General features: G+C 45.6%; 1 protein-coding gene across 5 annotated transcripts in view; it reads right to left on the bottom strand.

Annotated features, from left to right (window-relative positions):
- CSNK1A1 (casein kinase 1 alpha 1) overlaps positions 1 to 18,586 on the bottom strand; it is a 39,071-nt gene extending 20,485 nt beyond the window's left edge. For 2 of the 5 annotated variants that reach the window (XM_077265758.1, XM_077265760.1), the window contains exons 1-5: positions 17,857 to 18,499; positions 13,329 to 13,435; positions 11,331 to 11,457; positions 10,187 to 10,285; positions 3,285 to 3,368 (exon numbers count right to left, since the gene is read on the bottom strand). In XM_077265758.1, the coding sequence (XP_077121873.1) occupies positions 3,285 to 3,368; positions 10,187 to 10,285; positions 11,331 to 11,457; positions 13,329 to 13,435; positions 17,857 to 17,979 (540 nt within the window). In that variant the 5' untranslated portion in view covers positions 17,980 to 18,499. Of the gene's footprint in view, positions 1 to 3,284; positions 3,369 to 10,186; positions 10,286 to 11,330; positions 11,458 to 13,328; positions 13,436 to 17,856 lie in introns of all 5 variants that reach the window. The other 3 variants (XM_077265759.1, XM_077265763.1, XM_077265761.1) reach the window with 3 other exon arrangements.
- Between the last annotated feature and the right edge of the window lie 641 nt (positions 18,587 to 19,227).

Raw genomic sequence — 19,227 nt, 5'->3', positions numbered from 1 at the left:
TTGGTCGCGTCGCGGTCACATGGGCGGCACGCAACCAATCACAAGCCGTGACGTAATTTTAAAATGCGCGCGTTTCCTGCCTCCCGTGACGTCACGGCTTGTGATTGGTCGCGTCGCCCATGTGACCGCGACGCGACCAATCACAAGCCGGATCGTAATTTTAAAATTCTGAATGCCTAGAATTAGGCATTGAGGACCTGAAAATTACGTCACGGCTTGCTGTGATTGGTCGCGTCGCGGCCACATGGGCGGCACGCGACCAATCACAAGCCGTGACGTCACGGAAGAAAGTAAACGCGCGCATTTTAAGCAAAGAACGCTGCCGGTTCCCTCGGTGAGGTCCAGGCTGCGTCGGAGAGGTGAGTATAGCAATATTTTTTATTTTAATTCTTTATTTTACACATTAATGTTGTTTCGATACCGATACCCGATACCACAAAAGTATCGGATCTCGGTATCGGAATTCCGATACCCGCAAGTATCGGCCGATACCCGATACTTGCGGTATCGGAATGCTCAACACTAGTCACCGCCCCTACCATGCGCATAAAAACCGCAACCGCATGACAAAATGCATTTAAACACATGCACACGCAGCATTTTGGTTTGCGTCATGCAGATGATACGCTGTGGACACATACAATAATGTGAACTTAGCCTAAGAAAGTATGTGCAAAACATGTCAACTGCTTGTGCAGAGTTCATTGCGATCACCCTTTGCAATGCAGAAAGTGAAATCTGTATGTAAAAAAAAAATGCAGCCTGCTACATGTGTGAACATATCTGTGAACTTTTTTTTTTTTTTTTTTTAAATAAAAATGTAGCTAAATGGCAAACTATAAAGCCTAAAAATGTTCTAAATGTCACAAGACTGGACAGAATTTAGAAACATGTGTCTGAGATGCATAGGAGTACGCTGCCTGACCAGCCTCCTTACTGGCCCCATATAGGCCTATGAGGTGGTTAGCTCTGGTCAGGAGACACGATTTTTGGTTCAGGTAACTGATCCAAGGACCATCCATGCATCTTAGACTCCTAAAACTGGCCTAAAATGTCCTGACAAAAAAAAAAAAAAAAAGAGGTCATTTAACGATCCCCGCAAGGATTATTTGAGATAAAGAGTAAAGAAAATATTGATAAGACCTGTAAGTCCGATTTGTGCTCCTTTAATGTTAGAACTACAGATCCCTAAATGCAACTCAATTTCTCCATGTATACAAAGAAGCCCCATATTATGAATCCATGGCAAGTTTATTCAAGCAACCTGGGGTCAGAGACATCAATTTGCATTCTTCAGCTAGCTTCCTAATAAATGCGCCATGCAGTCCCTGTTTACAGGTATCCGCGAAGTTCACAGAACAAACATGCACAGACATGCAGAAGACCTAGCCATACTGCTGATCCCATTCCTCAGTCTAACCACAGAACTTTCCAACAACATATTGAGGACTGACAAATGGTAATACTAAAGCTGGACGCTCAGACAAGCGTCAATTCACACACGGCAGACTTTTGGACATTTAACGGGCCTCAATAGTTCTGTTCATCTGAATAGGGCTTCACGTCCACGGTTCTCTGCAAGCCACATTCAAATAGAAACACATTGTGGAAAACCCCACAACACAGGCCACATGTGAGATCACCCAGAATATTCATGCATGTCGAATTAAGGTCTTTCCAGCAAGATGCAAACTAATGAACATAAGAGTTTGTGGTGCCCACTGTCAAGCAATCTATAGCCATAGACCAGACCACCATAATGTCATTTTCTATGCCAGGCTACCAAACTGATGTGCTCCTTTGGTCTTCTTTCAAAAATGCAGCTGTCAACCTGATGGCGATCTAAAGACTTAAGACCGCCTCCAGGTGATAAAGTTTGTGGGGGACAAGCTGCTGGTACCCCCATGATCAGCAAAATGGAGCACTTTTAGTCATGTTTTATGGGTCTTCTGGAAAAGCACAGCATTATTTAAGCGGTGGTCGGGCATGCATGCTACTGCTCCATATAAACGTTATGTTAGCGTTATGGTCTGCTCATCAGTGGGGGTCCGTGTCGTCTACACCAGAGAATCCCTTTAAAAGGGTCTCGCCAACATTGTTTGAAATGCTATAACAGCGTATACTAAAATACTTTGGCCCCGATTCATCAGAACTGGCGTTTCATAGGTCTTGATAAAGCATGAACTGGAGTAAAGACACGCCAAAAGGGTTGTCCAAGCAAGACCACTGCGACCTGTGATTGGCTGCAGTGATCAGGAACTAGAGTACACTGCTGATAATTTACAGCACTTTCATGGTATAAATGATAAATTTGTTTACCGTGCTGCCTCCTAATTAAGGTTCTGCCAATCAGTTCAGGCAGCGTTTGGGTGAACATTTGATGAATTGGGGCCTCAATGTTTATAGATGCAACCTCATGTCTAGGCTTTAGTGCATCTCAGCAAACCACCTAAGTTAGTTTTGATACAGTAGATAGCTTCCTATGTTGGCGTGTGACTAAGTGGATGAAGGAGCCATGCATAGCCATTGAAACAAACAGCCAGCACTTTCACACAACACTGAGCCCTTATAGGAAGCTGTCCTCTGTGGAAACCAACATGCAAGTGGATCATAGACCCTATTAGCAAGTGCCATTTTATAGCCTTTCAAGCAATTGCACATGACTGACATGTGGCAGATGTTAGCACAGCACATCAGAATGAGCGATGCCATAGAGGAATGACTATTACGGTACTGAACAGGCAAGGTCGATAGCTTATTTAGGTAGCAATTTAGAGCAACCGCAATCCGGAAGAGGACGAGCCAGCACCATCACCAAATGGAAACATGTAAATTACATAATAGCAAACTACAATGCAAACAGTAGAAGAAAAAAAAAGTCACATTGAATGGTGTGGAAACATTGTGCCCACACAGAACACTAAACCCTTGATTATATCCAACATTACAACGTGCAACTTTGCCAACAGATGACGGGCACAGACAAGTCCAAGGCATGCAGTGGTTCACTTCCTAAGAGGGATCTGGTCTTCTCGGAAGCATGCTCTTATGCAGGTAGCACAAAACGTGGAAAAAAAAAATTCTATAAAAACATTCAGCAATAAATAAAGCGTACACATTCTTAGTAATGTTGCATGTTTGCCAAGTATGTCTGAATAATGCCAACATAAGAGGTGCTTGTGCAAGGCCTGGATTGTTTGGTTAAAATAAGTAGAAGGGAAAAACTAAGGATAAAAAGCACATGAATTTGGGGTGGAGGGTGGAAAAGGAGACAGTTTTCAGACCTGGTTTAATCCTGAGAAAGATGGGTCCTGAGAAGTACTAACAGTCATGCTTCTTTTCCTCTTCCCCACTGGAGATTCGAAACACTGAACAGACAATAGAGGGTGGCAGTGCATCAAACAGTATTGCTAACATTGCAACAATGGCCGGCGCAGACAGGCAACACCGAGGCGGTAACAGGGGAGTCAAATGCCATCCTCCTTCCACCAAGTAGCTAACTATGGATAATTTCAGTTATTTTTGTTTTACCCCTTCCAAATTCAATTTCTACCAATTTTCCCAAATTTCAGAAAAGGTCATTTAAGGTCATGATACTGCCAATTTTCAAATTCGGAAGCAATTCACAGATCCCTTCCATAGCACAGAGCGCCTCTGTTAGGGGAGGCCAGAAAGCAGCTTCTTCATTTCCCAAAATGCCCTTCCTCAAAAACCCAATCACATAATGCTACAGGAAATCTTCAGTAAGGAAGAGGTGTAAGGCATTTTGTTACCTGATCATAGTGATAAGCATGCAGGCCTTTTTACTACAGGAGCACCATATCCGGCAGTTAGGAGGACCTTCCTGTAGGGGATAGTGATGCTGGCTGCTAGGTGGTCCTGCCACCTATGGCATTGGATGACACCCTCCCATCTATAATAAACCATGCTCATCTGTGGAATTATTGTTTTGGTTTCTGCCATCTGGACTATGGATGTTAGAAATAACTGCACACAAGATGCATGCTTGGGGTATACATGGTATCGGCAGAAAAGGAAAAGCCACAAAAGGTGAAGGAAGGGATTAAAAATAAAAAGGAACACAGGAATTTAGGAGTACCAGGGGGGAACAATTATTTTTACCCAACTCAAATTCCATTATGTGTTCTTAAACTCTGCATTTAAGAAAACCAATATAGATGGACACAGGGCTATAGGAACCTGCTATTTAGGCTCCACACACTTCTGATCCTCTAAGCAGCTCACACGAAGGGCAAACACCTTGCCTTAACATTTTACAGATAAAGGGAAATAGGAGTAGTCAGTAGTATTTGACAACATTTCCTTCCCACCTAAACACGTAAGGCTAACAGGCAGAGTAGCCTCCTCCATTCACCAGATCTGAGCTCAACTACAAGAGGATGGATCTGTATGGCTCTTATTCATAGATTAAAGGGGATTGACCACTACTAGGACATCCCCTTCTTGATCCAAATGTTTGGCCCCCATAAAATAAAACCTATATTCCCCTCCCATTCCAGCAGAATCAGCACTCGCGGTCCCGGGCCTCAACGGTCGTTGTTGTGACAAGTGACACCGGCACCCAATCAGCACTGGCATCACTGTCTCTGCCTTTGGACAATTCAAACATGAAGAGGAAGTTCAGGCTGCGGCTGATCTCAGACTTCCTCTTCATACTCAATCGACAGGAGGCGAGGACAGTGATGATGGCATCACAACAACCACACAGGAGCCCCAGGAGACAAAGTGCTGACAATGCAGAAACAGTCAGCATGGGAGGTAAATATAAGCCTTATTTTCTGGGAGACAAGCGAGGGGTATGAGAAGACATTGTCCAAGTAGTGGACAACTTCTTTAATGTAAGGAGTACAAAACATCAAGTGCCCATTCTTTACATAAAGAGACCAGTACTTGGGACAGGTGACCTTGTGTTTTAAAAAGCCAAAATCTTAAAAGGTCACCACCATTGGGCAGTCATTTTACTCTTTATGCATCTGTTCATGAGACATGCATGAATTACGTGACTGAAACATTCACTGGCTTGTGGCGTTAATGTAGCTTTAAAACCAGATATCCATCAACACTTTAACCCCTTAGTGACAAAGCTAATTTGGTACTTAATGATTCTGACCACTGTCACTTTGAGGTTATAGCTCTGGAACGCTTCAACGGATCTTGGTGATTGAGTGTTTTTTTGTGTGACATATTGAACTTCATGTTAGGCTACGTTCACATTTGCGTTGTTGGGCGCAGCGTCTCCGACGGATACCGACGCATGCGTCATGCGCCCCTATCTAACATGGGGGGCGCATGGGCATGCGCCGGTATGCGTTGTCTGACGCATGCGTCATTTGGGCGCAACAGTCCGAGCGCAGCCGACGCTACATGATGCAGTTTTTCTGCGGCCAAAATTCATGTAAACGTTGAACGTATGCGTCAAAAAACGCTGTGTTGTGTAAGCGTTTTGCGTTGCGTCGGCGACGCTGAGCCCAACAACGCAAATGTGAACGTAGCCTTTGTGGTAAAATTTCTTCGATATAACTTGCATTTATTTATGAAACAAAAATTTGGCAAAAATTGAAAGTTTTGCAATTTTTCAGACTTAATTTTTGTACCCTTAAATCAGAGAGTGGTGTCACAAAATAGTTAAAGCGAACCTGTCATGTTTGACCGCTATAAGATGCGGCCACTGCCTTTCAGGGCTTATCTACAACATTCTATAATGCTGTACATAAGCTCCCGATCCGACCTGAAAATAAGATAAGTTTTAATATACTCAACCGGGGGGGCGGTCTGGTCCAATGGGTGTCGCAGGTCCAGCACCTCCCATCTTCTTATGATCGCAGCCGTCCTGCTTGCTTCATGTCTCCTGACATCGCGCTCTGGCGTCCTTTGTCTGCCCTGTTGAGGGCAGAGCAAAGTACTGCAGTGCACAGGCGCTGGGCCTCTCTGACCTTGCCTGGCGCTTGCGCACTGCAGTACTTTTTCCTAAAAGGGCAACCAAAGTACGCCTGCGCCGGAGCATTATGACGGGAAGCAATGCAGCAAGCAGGAGGGTGACGATCATAAGAAAGATGGGAGGCGCCAAAGCCAGACCTACGACACCCGGGGGGGTGGTCCGATGGGTGAGTATACCAGGTCGGACCGGGGGCTTATATACAGCATTATAGAATGTTGTAGATAAAACCTGAAAGGCAGTGGCCATATCTTATAGCGGCCAAACCTGGTGACAGGTTCACTTAGATAACATTTCCCACATGTTGACTTTACATCAGCACAATTTTGGAAACAATTTTATTTGTTAGGATGTTATAAAGGTTAAAATTTGACCAGCGGTTTCTCATTTTTCCTACAAAATCTTTTTTTTTTTTTTTTTTTTTTTAGGGACCACCTCACATTTGAAGTGAGTTTTGCAGGGTTGGTCAATATAAAAGAAAATACCCAAAAGTGAATTCTAAAAACTGCACCCCTCAAGGTGCGCAAAACCACATTCAATAAGTTTATTAATCCTTCAGGTGCTTCACGAGCGCTAAAGAAATGTCGAAGGGAAAAAAAATTAACATTTACTTTTCTCACGAAAAAAATTTAAATTTGAAACTATTTTTTTTTTTTTATTTTCCCAAGGGCATCAGGAGAAAATGGACCACAAAATTTGCTGTGCAATTTCTCCTGAGTACGCCAATACACCATATGTGGGGAAAAGCCAGTGTTTGGGTGCATGGCAGGACTCAGAAGGGAGGGAGCACCGTTTGACTTTTTGAACGCAAAATTGGCTGGAATCAATGGTGGCGCCAGGTCGCGTTTGGAGACCCCGTGATGTATCTAAACAGTGGAACCCCCCAATTCTAACTCCAACCCTAATGGAAATAAATACCTTTTTTTAATTTTATTATTTTTAGCTAACTAAAGGGGGTAGATTAAGGGGGGTTTGATTTACTTTTAGTTTTTTATTATTTTGATGTCAAAAAGACCCTATCACAGTGATCAAAATGAACCAAAAGGAAACATTTCCTATTGTTGCCGGCCAGCAGATTGCTGGAGTTAAGATGAGGCCTAGTCACAAAAGGAGTGTCCCCACCGGCTTCTGCCCTCCTATATTGGCAGGTCTCTCCCTACCACGTATGGGTGGGCAGGGATAAGCCAGTGACCACATACCTCTGAACAGTCATCTTAGTCACACTGTCTCTGTAGGTTTTCTCTGAAACCCCACAGGAGTTTTAGTTTTCACAGTCATGTATTGTTTCAGTCTCTGACGTGCTACCAGCGCTTCGGACAGCTTAAATCAGCTGCTAGTCTCCCCTTATTACCTGCAGTTTTAACAATGCTACTGTTAAGTTATCAGCAATCTGAAAATTACGCCATCTGGGAGAAAGCCCACTTTATCTAGAAACACTTCCAACACAGACAGTAGTTGAGAAAGTGTCTTGAGGGATTAGACAATCAGAAGTGTGTTTGGAGTAAACAGGCGTAAAGAATGGGGGAGGTATATTGTCTGTCCTCTTGACAAGTCTAAGAGGAAATCATTAGTGTAAATATTATACCTGATAGCCCAAGAGTGAAAGGCAACCATCACGAAAAATAAAACCTGGTCATGTACCACTGTTGAAATTCCCAATTGATGTAGAGAGCCCAAAAGGAAAGAGTTCTATGCCGTCATGCTGGCTATGTGCACACGTAGGAAATGTGGTGCAGAATTTTCTGCACTAAATCTGCATCTCCTGGCAGAAAACGCAGGTGCAGATTTGATGCAGTTTTTGTTGTGGTATTTGTGCAGATTTTACCACTGCAGATTTTTATCATGGAGGGGTGCAAAAACGCTGCAGAATTGCACAAAAGAAGTGACACGCACTTTGAAATCTGCAGCGTTTCTGCATAGCTTTTTTTTTTTCACATTGATTTACATTATACTGTAAATCACAGTGCAGATCTGCATCATAAATCTGCATCGTGTGCACACAGCCGATGACTGTTAGGCTGTGTGCACACGATGCAGATTTAGTGCAGATCTGCAGCGTTTTTTTCTGCTGCAGAAACGCTGCAGATCTGCACTGTGATTTACAGTACAATGTATAAAAAAAAAGAGCTGTGCACATGGTGCAGAAAAATCCGAGCAGAAAAGCTGCAGATTTCAAAGAAGTGCATGTCACTTCTTTTGTGCAGTTCTGCAGCGTTTCGGCACCCCTCCATGATAAAAATCTGCAGTGGTAAAATATGCACAAAAACCGCATCAAATCTGCACCTGCGTTTTCTGCCAGGAGATGCAGATTTAGTGCAGAAAATTCTGCACCACAATTCCTACGTGTGCACATAGCCTAAGGAAGTTTGCTCCACTCGCTCAGCCCAGAATGACAGCGGTCACCCAGCTTGGGCAGAAACGTGGATATAAGGATGGAGGAGTAAAACAAAAACGGTTTCCTTTTTGGCATATGGAGACATGTACATCTACAATGACACCCCAGGACACGGATGCATGAGATTTATTTTGTGCAGTACAATTGCCACATCACAATTACTTGCCCTAATATAGCAAGGTTGGGATCTGCAGCACTGCTTAGACTGGCTATACATATCAATAGGCTGTCGGATAAATGATGGTTCGACCAACTTCCTTACACTTCAGCGCTCGTTAGTTAGCCGTCAACAAATCAGGTGGCAGTCTGAAATTAGACATGCACCCAATAGCTTATTTCCAAAAACCAGTCGGCCCACGTCCCCATAAACAACTGGCCATAGGCCGAACTTGTTGATATCAGCGGGTTCAGCTGACCTCAGCCTAGTGTATGGGGACGTTAAGATATAGCGTCATCTCAACAGTACAAAATAAAATGGCAGCAAGAGATAATAGGCACCACTGGCCTTTTTAGAAATTAAAAATGGATTTACGCTTTGAATCGGAAAAGGGGAAAATAACAGTGATGCTGGAAACTGAGAAAATAGAGTTTAAGTCAAGATAGTTGCCCATTTCTGTAATGTTTGTCTGTATTATATATATTTAAAAAAAAGTGGGGTGTGGGAGGAGAAAAAAAAATATTTAGGGAGGAAACAGCACCTCTGCTGGGACCCAGTTCACTTGGCATGTTCTGGCCTCGAGTTGGCATTCATACAGGCAAACAAAGGTAAACATTACCCACAACCAGAAAAAAAAGAGTACAATTGGCAATCCTGCTTCGGAAAAGTCGGTGTCCACATTTATAGTAAAACTGCCCCCAGCTGAATGTTATGCACAGCATGCTTATTGATTTGCCAATTGCTGCCTGTCTGCCCGCTTTTTACATATTGGTACCTTCAATGAAGCATGTTATGTTTGCTCAGAAAAATACTAAAGAAACTATATTAAAAAAGCATGCAAAAATAAAGAAATTCATGACCCATAGCAGCAATCAGGAGAGCTGCAATTAAAATGAGGTATGCAGAGTGTCTATATAATCCAGTGTGCCCAAATATATATGTGCCGAGCACTAAAGGGTACCTAAGGGGGCTATAATGTCTCTTAGGCCATGGTCCCACTAGCAAACCACATCCGAAGCGAGTATATCGGATGCGATATGCTAATGACCCTCGGCTCCAGCTCTGCTGCGAGCGTGATTTAAGTGTCCGTGCTTTGATCCTCTCACATGACGGGATGGGAGCACAGCTGTGGAGGAGATGGAGAAATTACTTTATCTCCTCTGCGGCCGTCAACCATGGAAATCCCACACACTCTGCTGATAGTCGAGTGCAGTGCAATGTTTCACACAAACACCCATAGATTTAAATGGGTGCATGCAATCGCAGCATGCTGCGGGGGGGTTGTTTGTTTTTTTCAGTATGATCGCGATCAGAAAAAAACACCACTGAGAACAGAACCATAGGATTAAATTGGCATGAATGCAATCTGATTTTTAATTGGATTACATTGCTTCAATTTAATCACAAGTGGGGGCAAGCCTTTAGGTGGTCATCCTTTGTCGTATATTCCTATTAGATTGTATGTGTATGCATAACTCCTTTTAATTACATCTCAACTGATATACTGGGTTTAGTAAAACTGCTATATAGGAACATATGACTATTTGTCTCATTTCAGATTAAGAGAGGATGTGACAATGATGAGGGGTTATATACAAAGAGGATCTGATGAAGAGATGACAAGACAAAGCCACAGAAAGCGATTATAGGCGACGGACAGTCCGCACACAATACTAACCTTATTACAATGACGCCCGATGCCCATTAGGAAGTTGTCTGGTTTGATGTCTCTGTGTATAAAATTCTTTGTGTGTACATATTCAATTCTACTGATCATCTACGAACAGAAAATAGAAGAACACTGAAAACTTAGTCCGGTTTAGATGAAAACTGAGAAGCAGTACCGGGCACAGATGCCAAACGTACAGGGCTGTGTCTGGTAGAACATTCACTGGAGCACCACCACTATAAAATCAGCCAATAATCAGCCAATGGGTTTAATGAAAGTCAGACTCCATTCAATTTCAAAAGCACCTCTGCAGCATTTTTTTTTTAACTGCAAGCTGGAGTGGTGCTACTAATGTAAGGACTCAGCACTTAAACTTATACTTACCATCCACCATCTTCTGCTGTTATTCGCTTACTCTGGTTGGTCTCTAGCAGTTTGTGACCTGCTGGTTCACTCCAGTGTTTGCTGAGGGAGTCGGAAGTGTCTTTTCAATGCAAGTCTATGAGAGTCTTGCCCTGGGTCACATAGACTTACATTGAGAGCTTGTGACCATAACCTCTGGTAAGTCAGAAGTTGTGATCAGAAGGCTGTGCGGGACCGGGAAAATCTGAAGACAGTGGGTGACTAGTACAATAGTAGGGTCAGGGATCTTAAGGTTAAACAAACAAACAAAAAAAACAAAAAACTGGAGTAGTGCTTTACTAATGATTGAAAAGGCTATGAAAATTCTGCAGACCTTAAAAGTGGCATTCCAGTTGCTGAGTGGCAAAATGTTAGCACAGGAGATCACTGACATTAGTTGTTCGACTGCCATCAATCGCCAGAATGGGTCACTTTTCTCAGCAGTCTCAATGGATTGCCGTTGTGCATTCTTGGAGGCTGCACTAGTGATTCTCTATGAGACATCCGGAGAAGGCTGAGTACTGTATGCCTTCTCCAGCAGTTCTGTAGAGAACAGAGTAATTGTCAAGATAGTGCACCGCCATGAGTCAGGGGACAAAAGTGCAGTGTCCTGGCAATTGGTGGAGGACCACAAACAACCTAAAAAGTTTTTCACCTATTAAAAAAAAGAAAAGTTAAATACCCCTTTAAACTACATTTGAATTTAAGTCAACTAATAAAACACACACATAACTTCATATCAATGGGTTACCTGGTCTGCTAACATTAGCACAGTTTTCATAGTGAACCTGCGTGAACAAAAATTGAAAAGATCTTCGAGACTTGGCCCCAACAAATCCATGACTAGAACATTGTAGTCCTTTTCCTGTCCATACCACCTAAAAGACGAAGAAAAACTCCAATGACTGATCTTCTGAAAAAGGGAATAACTTATACTACATTTGTAGAAATAGAAGTTTAACAAGTGAAAGGTAAAGCAGTGACCAATGTAACATTTGTACTAAAGCTGCACTATAGTAGTTGGCAGTAGAAAACCTACAGCTTCTCCTCAAGCCTCCTCCCACACACTTTAGGTGGCCATCGGCTGAAGGATGTTTTGGTTGACAGCCATCAAAGCACACTCTTGCATATACAGAGAGCGCTCCAATGTTCTCTATGAGCGATCCACTGTCAGACTTCTCTCAAGGAGGCTCGTCACAGGGAGAAATTCCGAATTATTAACTCCCGTAACCATCTGTCATACACATTTGGATTTCGGCAGAGTCCATCTATATCAGTGGGGTTGGTTGATGATAATCTGTATTGGGGGGAGGGCGTATGCCATATAATCATATACTTGACCACTACGTGAGCTCGCAAGCCACATACACATTTTAATTCTGATGCTAGATTGCCCCCATTCACTTATGACAGAAGTGCGCTTGTTACAAATCTGGCATGATTAGAGGGTTGTGGAACATTTTCAACATTGTGGTCAAGTGTTTAATGGCTGATTCACTTAGAACAAGACCCTACACTTACGATGCTCGCCAACCAGTAGGTTGACCCTTATTGTTGGGCAAACAGAATCGCCTAAGGTACTTCCTAAAGTGTATTAACGCTGCACTGGAAAATGATCAAACGGTATGTCAGTTATTATTATACACAGATGACTTGTTTGTGGTACATGACCGAGGCCTAAGATCGCCCTTACAGCTTTTGGGCTTCCATTACCATGCCATAATCCCTAGTGCCACCTTAGCTGCATTATGGCACTCGAAAATATCTGCAGCAGCAAATTTCTACTTGTTAACAATCTGGCCCTGGAATTTATCCTGTGCAGAGACAAAGTTGCAAATATGTCTGCAACCTGATTCAGAGAGGTTGATGAACATCCTTTTTCTGGAGTAGTCATTATGTCATATCACTACAATGCCACCATGGCACTTAATATTTCAGCTTCATCCAAAGCGCTTATCAAATTTAGGACACACATCCCCTTGGGATCTTATGTAGAGCGACTGATGTGCTGAGAAACCATGGTATTAGCTCCATATCTACAGCATATCAGATACTAGCCCACAACTCAGCAATATACAATACAGATACAGTGAATTTGTATATGGGAAAGAGGCACATTCTCTTGCTTCCCTCCTGGGGTGCGTAGGCTAAAATTCTGAAAGCACTGTTTTTTTTGTAAAGTCTTAAAGCAAAATATATTAAGTATTAAAAAAAAAAAGGAATGCTGCAAATATAAAGCTATTTAATGAGATTACAGGTGAAGCCTTAACAACTGTAATGTGTTTTATGACAACTGTCTTCATGCAAAATCTAGGAGTAAAAAGTTCTGTCTTTGTACATTGCTACAGAGAAAACGTTTCCTGCCCATGCCTTTCATAACACATACACTTTGATCCTCCTGATCTGAGCTCCACCTATGCCCAACCCAGCACGTCATACCCTGACATTGCAGACTCTTCAATAATACTCCACCCTTAGACTGTAGAAAGGTGGACACATCATTCATATGCTGAAGAATGCCTCATAAATCTCACTGTATATGCTCAGAGGACAATTCCTAAAACACCATTTCTGAGGATCTGTTTTAGTAACCTTATCTTTCGAGTATACTGGCCAAAGTAGCCTAGGTTAACCCTGTGCACTTAGATAACGAGAAGCAATGCAAGCTGTGCACAGTAAAATGGAGAAAACAGCACTGTGCACACAATTTACCCACTAACATTTAAAAGAATACATCAGAAAGTCTTACCTGATGTGTGGTATCCCCACGCCACCTTGTAAGATCTTATATAACTTGCTCTCATACAACAGCTGAGGATGGCGAGCTTTCTGGGACTCCAACTTTACAGCAACCTCCTGAAAGAAAAATAAAGAAGTCAGACTAAGAGCCGAGCCTCCAAACATCATTGTATATGGGTCACCATCCAGGCATGTGCCACAAGCACTACAACAGCACCAATGGCACAACCAGTACCGATCAGGGGATGATGGCAGGAGTAACGCAGGCAACTGACAGATGAAGCATTTGCAGAAGGAATGGTTGTTTGCACAAAAGCATGTAAGCGCTTCAATACACAGGAAATTGGGTCATGCCATGTTACCGCCATACAGTTGACAAGGTTGGTGGGATTGTCTTACCAATGTGAATGGTGTCGTAACACAGCTTACTGGTAGATACAATGCCTGCAGATACATTCAGCTGACTTGGGGAGACCGCAAATTCTAAAAAGGTATTGTGACAACCAAAAATGGTCAATTGTTTAAATCAGGTTTCATGTTGTTCACATCTTGTTTTGTTTAAATCCAAGGTATAAAATCCACACTTCAAAAAAAAAAAAAAGTTCCAGATTGACTCATTTGTGGATTCTAACCATTAAAAATACATCAAGCAGAAAAATTGGGCGAGTAGACCCATATGCCGCACTCACGCATCAGTGCGTAAAGACCCATGAAGCATGGACATTTCCTGACAGCAACCATTCCATACATCATGGTCCGTAATCAGACTGATGCAGAACAGGATTTTCTTGATTTTTATTCAAATTGGCTATATTTAAAATAAAAAAAAAAAATTAAAAAGTAATGAAATCTTCCAATTGTCACTGAGCACCAAGTCACTTCTGTAGTAATCACTTTCCATTGGTCATCTCGTCACTACAGGCAGGATTACAACAATGTTGTGCATATAGAATTTACCAATAATATATATATATATATATATATATATATATATATATATAAAAAATTACTTTCCACCTTTTTTATATATTTATATAACCAGAAGAATTTTTTTTTTAGAAAATATATTTGTTAAAGTCTTGTTGTAATTAGTAAATGTAATATTTATGGCACTCCACTGATGACTGCAGATCCCATTACAGCTGACTGAATCCGCCGCATTTCTAGTGTCAGCTCCTTTCACGCTCAGATCTCAACACTTGAGTTTGCACGCAACTCTTCAGGATGGCATTTAGACATTACGTGGTCAGGAATAACCTGCGCTCCAAGCTTGGAGAGAATCATCTGGGCTTTTGTAGCAAGAGGTCCATCACCACTTACTGAACACATGGCTCCCCCCAGGAGGAGCAGAGGGGCGCTACCCTATCCTGTGCTCCGAGGTTTGTGCCATTACAGCAATTACACTTTGTTGCCAGCCATACCTAAACAGCACTGTACTGTATATTTGTGTTCACCAGATCTGGGGAATACATATAGGTTATTTTATTCATAGGCATCTTTAATTTCAGCTTTTTGTTTTGAACTGCCCGGTCAAGGGGAATGTAGAAAACAAGTGTAGTGTTCTTCCTACCGTACATCACCTGCAAGAGGTAGACATGCAGGAAGAGATTGGAAATTAGAAGTCATTCCACCATGGCAGAACCATCACTGGAGGTCAGAAACCATGGTCCACAGCATTACTCAGAAAAGTGTAAAATAAAGAAGGGTACAGCTAAACAATTTCAAGGGGGAGGCAGAACTCTCTAAAGGGCCCATCAATTGGTTGGGTGCCATCAGAGGCTCCACACATTGGTGCAAACTGTGTGCCCTATGTTTCTACCCTGCCATCCATCTGGAAAGGTACAGAACATGTATGCAGCAGCCCACCCACTCTCACAGGCCTGATTCCCTCCAATTACAGTAAGCTCAAGGCGTGATTGCTGCTTATGACCCCCACTGTGATAAAGCATAGGCAACATCTGCTCTGTGATGACCAACTATCAGGAAGGTGCGTGTTCACTGCGTAGCCAAACCCAAGAGGAAGTGACTCACTGAAGCCGTGCCAGGTAGCATCAGCCTCGGGTTAGGAGGGGATTCACTGTTTAACCTACAACTTCCCCTAGGATTTACAGATAGGTCAGCTTTACAACGTGCAATTACTGGGGGAGGGTGAAAACAAGGTTTGGAGGCCACTGTGTATTCGATTGCCAGATGCAGCTTCTCCCTCTGACCCACATATGGTCTGTGATACAGACACCAATAACTACGCTGTGGAGCCAGAGATCAGAAGCCATACTGGATCCTCTGTGGTTATTGGTGCATCATGAGGGGAAGACGTATGTGAGAATCAACCCAACAAAAGAAACAAACTGATCAGGAAGCCAGCGGTGGAGGAAACACTTGCGGTTCACACTTTTACTCTGGGCACTTTAAGAAAAGAAAGCTCATCACCAGTAAGACCAGTATGTGACCGTCACCTTCTGTTAATTCACCATGTTATTGGTTCTATCTACGCCGACAATGGCCATGACTATAGCTCTCCATACACACTGCCATCTCTCCAGACAGCCCATACACAAGACAGAAAGAATAGGGGACTGGAGTCCAACCTCACGACCCTTGTGCTGGGCACTTACTGTCAAGGGACAATCAGGAAGGCCCCAAACACTGCAAACAAGACTTCTATGGGGGCCTAATGTTTCCTTCATAACCAATGATGCCACAAAGTGGTACAGACTGCCACCAGCTCCATGGCCAATTTCACAGGACAGGAAATAATCAAGTGTCTCTATACAGGTGGTGGGGTGTCATTTTACCCACCGTTCCAGGTTTCATGGTGGCCATTCACTGTTCATCTAAAATACATAGCCTGCTTTTATCTAATATCTGAAGGTCTTTGAATCATGTATTCTCAACTTCTCCAGATAAACCGTCCTGTACTACAGTTCTGGAGCCAGAATTCTCCACATCTACAGCCACCTTACTATTACATGCCTGCACCCAGATGGGCACAACCAAAAGGCAGCCGGATACCAGTCACAGCTGACCAACGTTGTGCTCAAATATCACCAAATACCATGATCTGCCACAACACGGCCATCACTAGACGTTCAGAGACCAAAGCCACCAGGTAGCCAGACGCAGGCCTGAGCCCAGGACGAAGCAACCAAGGCCTGGAGAGTCAGAGGAACCAAACACACGAAACCTCTAGAATCATCAACAGGAGTCTGCCCACCGCCAGCCCCGTCCGCCCGGTGTCCCAGCTCCCCACCGCCAGCCCCGTCCGCCCGGTGTCCCAGCTCCCCACCGCTACCCCCGTCCTCCCGGGGTCCCAGCTCCCCACCGCTACCCCCGTCCTCCCGGGGTCCCAGCTCCTCACCGCTACCCCCATCCTCCGGTGGTCCCAGCTCCCCACCGCTACCCCCATCCTCCGGTGGTCCCAGCTCCCCACCGCTACCCCCATCCTCCGGTGGTCCCAGCTCCCCACCGCTACCCCCATCCTCCGGTGGTCCCAGCTCCCCACCGCTACCCCCATCCTCCGGTGGTCCCAGCTCCCCACCGCTACCCCCATCCTCCGGTGGTCCCAGCTCCCCACCGCTACCCCCATCCTCCGGTGGTCCCAGCTCCCCACCGCTACCCCCATCCTCCGGTGGTCCCAGCTCCCCACCGCTACCCCCATCCTCCGGTGGTCCCAGCTCCCCACCGCTACCCCCATCCTCCGGTGGTCCCAGCTCCCCACCGCTACCCCCATCCTCCGGTGGTCCCAGCTCCCCACCGCTACCCCCATCCTCCGGTGGTCCCAGCTCCCCACCGCTACCCCCATCCTCCGGTGGTCCCAGCTCCCCACCGCTACCCCCATCCTCCGGTGGTCCCAGCTCCCCACCGCTACCCCCATCCTCCGGTGGTCCCAGCTCCCCACCGCTACCCCCATCCTCCGGTGGTCCCAGCTCCCCACCGCTACCCCCATCCTCCGGTGGTCCCAGCTCCCCACTACTACCCCCATCTTCCGGTGGTCCCAGCTCCCCACTACTACCCCCCATCTTCCGGTGGTCCCAGCTCCCCACTACTATCCCCATCTCCTGGTGGTCTCAGCTCCCCACTACTACCCCCATCCTCCGGTGGTCCCAGCTCCCCACTACTAGCCCCCATCTTCCGGTGGTCCCAGCTCCCCACTACTACCCCCCCATCTTCCGGTGGTCCCAGCTCCCCACCACCAGCCCCATCCTCCGGTGGTCCCAGCTCCCCACCACCAGCCCCATCCTCCGGTGGTCCCAGCTCCCCACTACTACCCCCCATTTTCCGGTGGTCCCAGCTCCCCACCACCATCCCCATCCTCCGGTGGTCCCAGCTCCCCACTACTATCCCCATCTCCCGGTGGTCCCAGCTCCCCACTACTACCCCCATCCTCCGGTGGTCCCAGCTCCTCACTACTACCCCAATCCTCCGGTGGTCCGAGCTCCCCACCACCAGCCCCATCCTCCGGTGGTCCCAGCTCCCCACCACCATCCTGCCAGGAGGCGGCCGCCAGGGGGCAGTGCGCGCTGCTCCCGGCCCCTTACCTCGCCATTAGTGATGTTGATCGCCAGGTAGATGTCCCCGAAGGAGCCGGAGCCGATCTTCCGGACCAGCTTGTATTTCCCTCCGACGATAAACTCCGCTTTGGAGCCGCTGCTGCTCGCCATTATCCGGGGAGGTGAGGCGACGATAACTCCAGAGATCAGCCCCGCCGGATCACGTAGACCTCCGGGAGGGAAGATGCCTCGGTTCCCGGAGGGCTCGGCTTCTCGGTCCTCTTTGTTAGGAGAAGGCGGGGAGCCGCGTCCTCCCGCTCCCGACTCTCACTATCCCGCTGCCCGTGCGATAGGCGGCTCCTCCCGAGCCTCCCGGAGCCCTAAGCGCCGGGTTTCTGTGGTCTTCCCTCCGTTACAGCCGCAGCCCTCCGCGCTCTCCTTAGGCCGCCATCTTGTGTTCTCTCCTTCCTGCTCCCCCTAGCTTTCTCTCTCCCTCACCACAAAATGCCCTCCTCCGCGCCGCAGTGCACGCTGGGTACAGGGGCGGGACGCGTTATCCCAGCAGCGTCCTCACAGTCTGTGACTCCGCCCCCTCCTGACACGCGTCAGACGCCAGCACTCAGCCGGATGGCGGCTCCGCCATGTTTATCTCGGGCAAGCCTGTCAGCGCGCCCTTCCACCTTCGGTAGTCCGAGCCCTGGGAACACCCTAGGGCTTTAGTAACCTTCCGTCTATCAGACACATTTGTCCTAATGAATACGAAACACATTGGACTGTCGTAGTCGTCAGTGTGTGCACCGGCTAAATGGCGGGGCTGCAGTGACCACAGCACAAAATGGCGGCTCGCTCCACCCGTTCCGCAGTGACCTGAGGGGAAAAATGTCCTCGGTTAGGTGGGGTAGTGATGTAGGTGGGGTAGTGATGGACGGCTCCCTCAGCTCCTGTTTTCGGCACAGCTTTCCTCCGGACATTGTTAGGAGACTTTTTTTTAATCTTGTATTTACTCACATTTTTGCTCCACATTCTTCATATAGAACTCGTGCTTCATGAATTTGGTTCACAATTTAAAAAAAAAAAAGGTTTATGTTTTTTTTCCTGGTTTTGCCGCGTTTTGAGGTAAAAAAAAAGTCTGAAAAAAGTTCCACAATCTAAGGGTAAGTTCACACGGCGTTATTGCTGCTTTTTTTTCTGCAGCAAAACCTGATCATTTCTGCAGGAAAGAAGCTGCGTCAAAAACGCAGATTTAGGTGCGTATTTGGTGTGTTTTTTGTTGCATATTTGGTGCGGGTTTTTTTCCTTTTTGTCCATGTAATGTACTTGGACAAGTCAATGGGTGAAAAACGCAGCAAAAACGCTGAAAGAAGTGACATGCTCTATGTCCAAAAAACGCAGCAAAGCACAAAATACTAGTCTTACAAA

Source organism: Ranitomeya variabilis, chromosome 5 (genome assembly GCF_051348905.1).
Source record: "Ranitomeya variabilis isolate aRanVar5 chromosome 5, aRanVar5.hap1, whole genome shotgun sequence".
Taxonomy (NCBI): domain Eukaryota; kingdom Metazoa; phylum Chordata; class Amphibia; order Anura; family Dendrobatidae; genus Ranitomeya; species Ranitomeya variabilis.
This window is presented reverse-complemented; position numbering and strand designations above follow the sequence as displayed.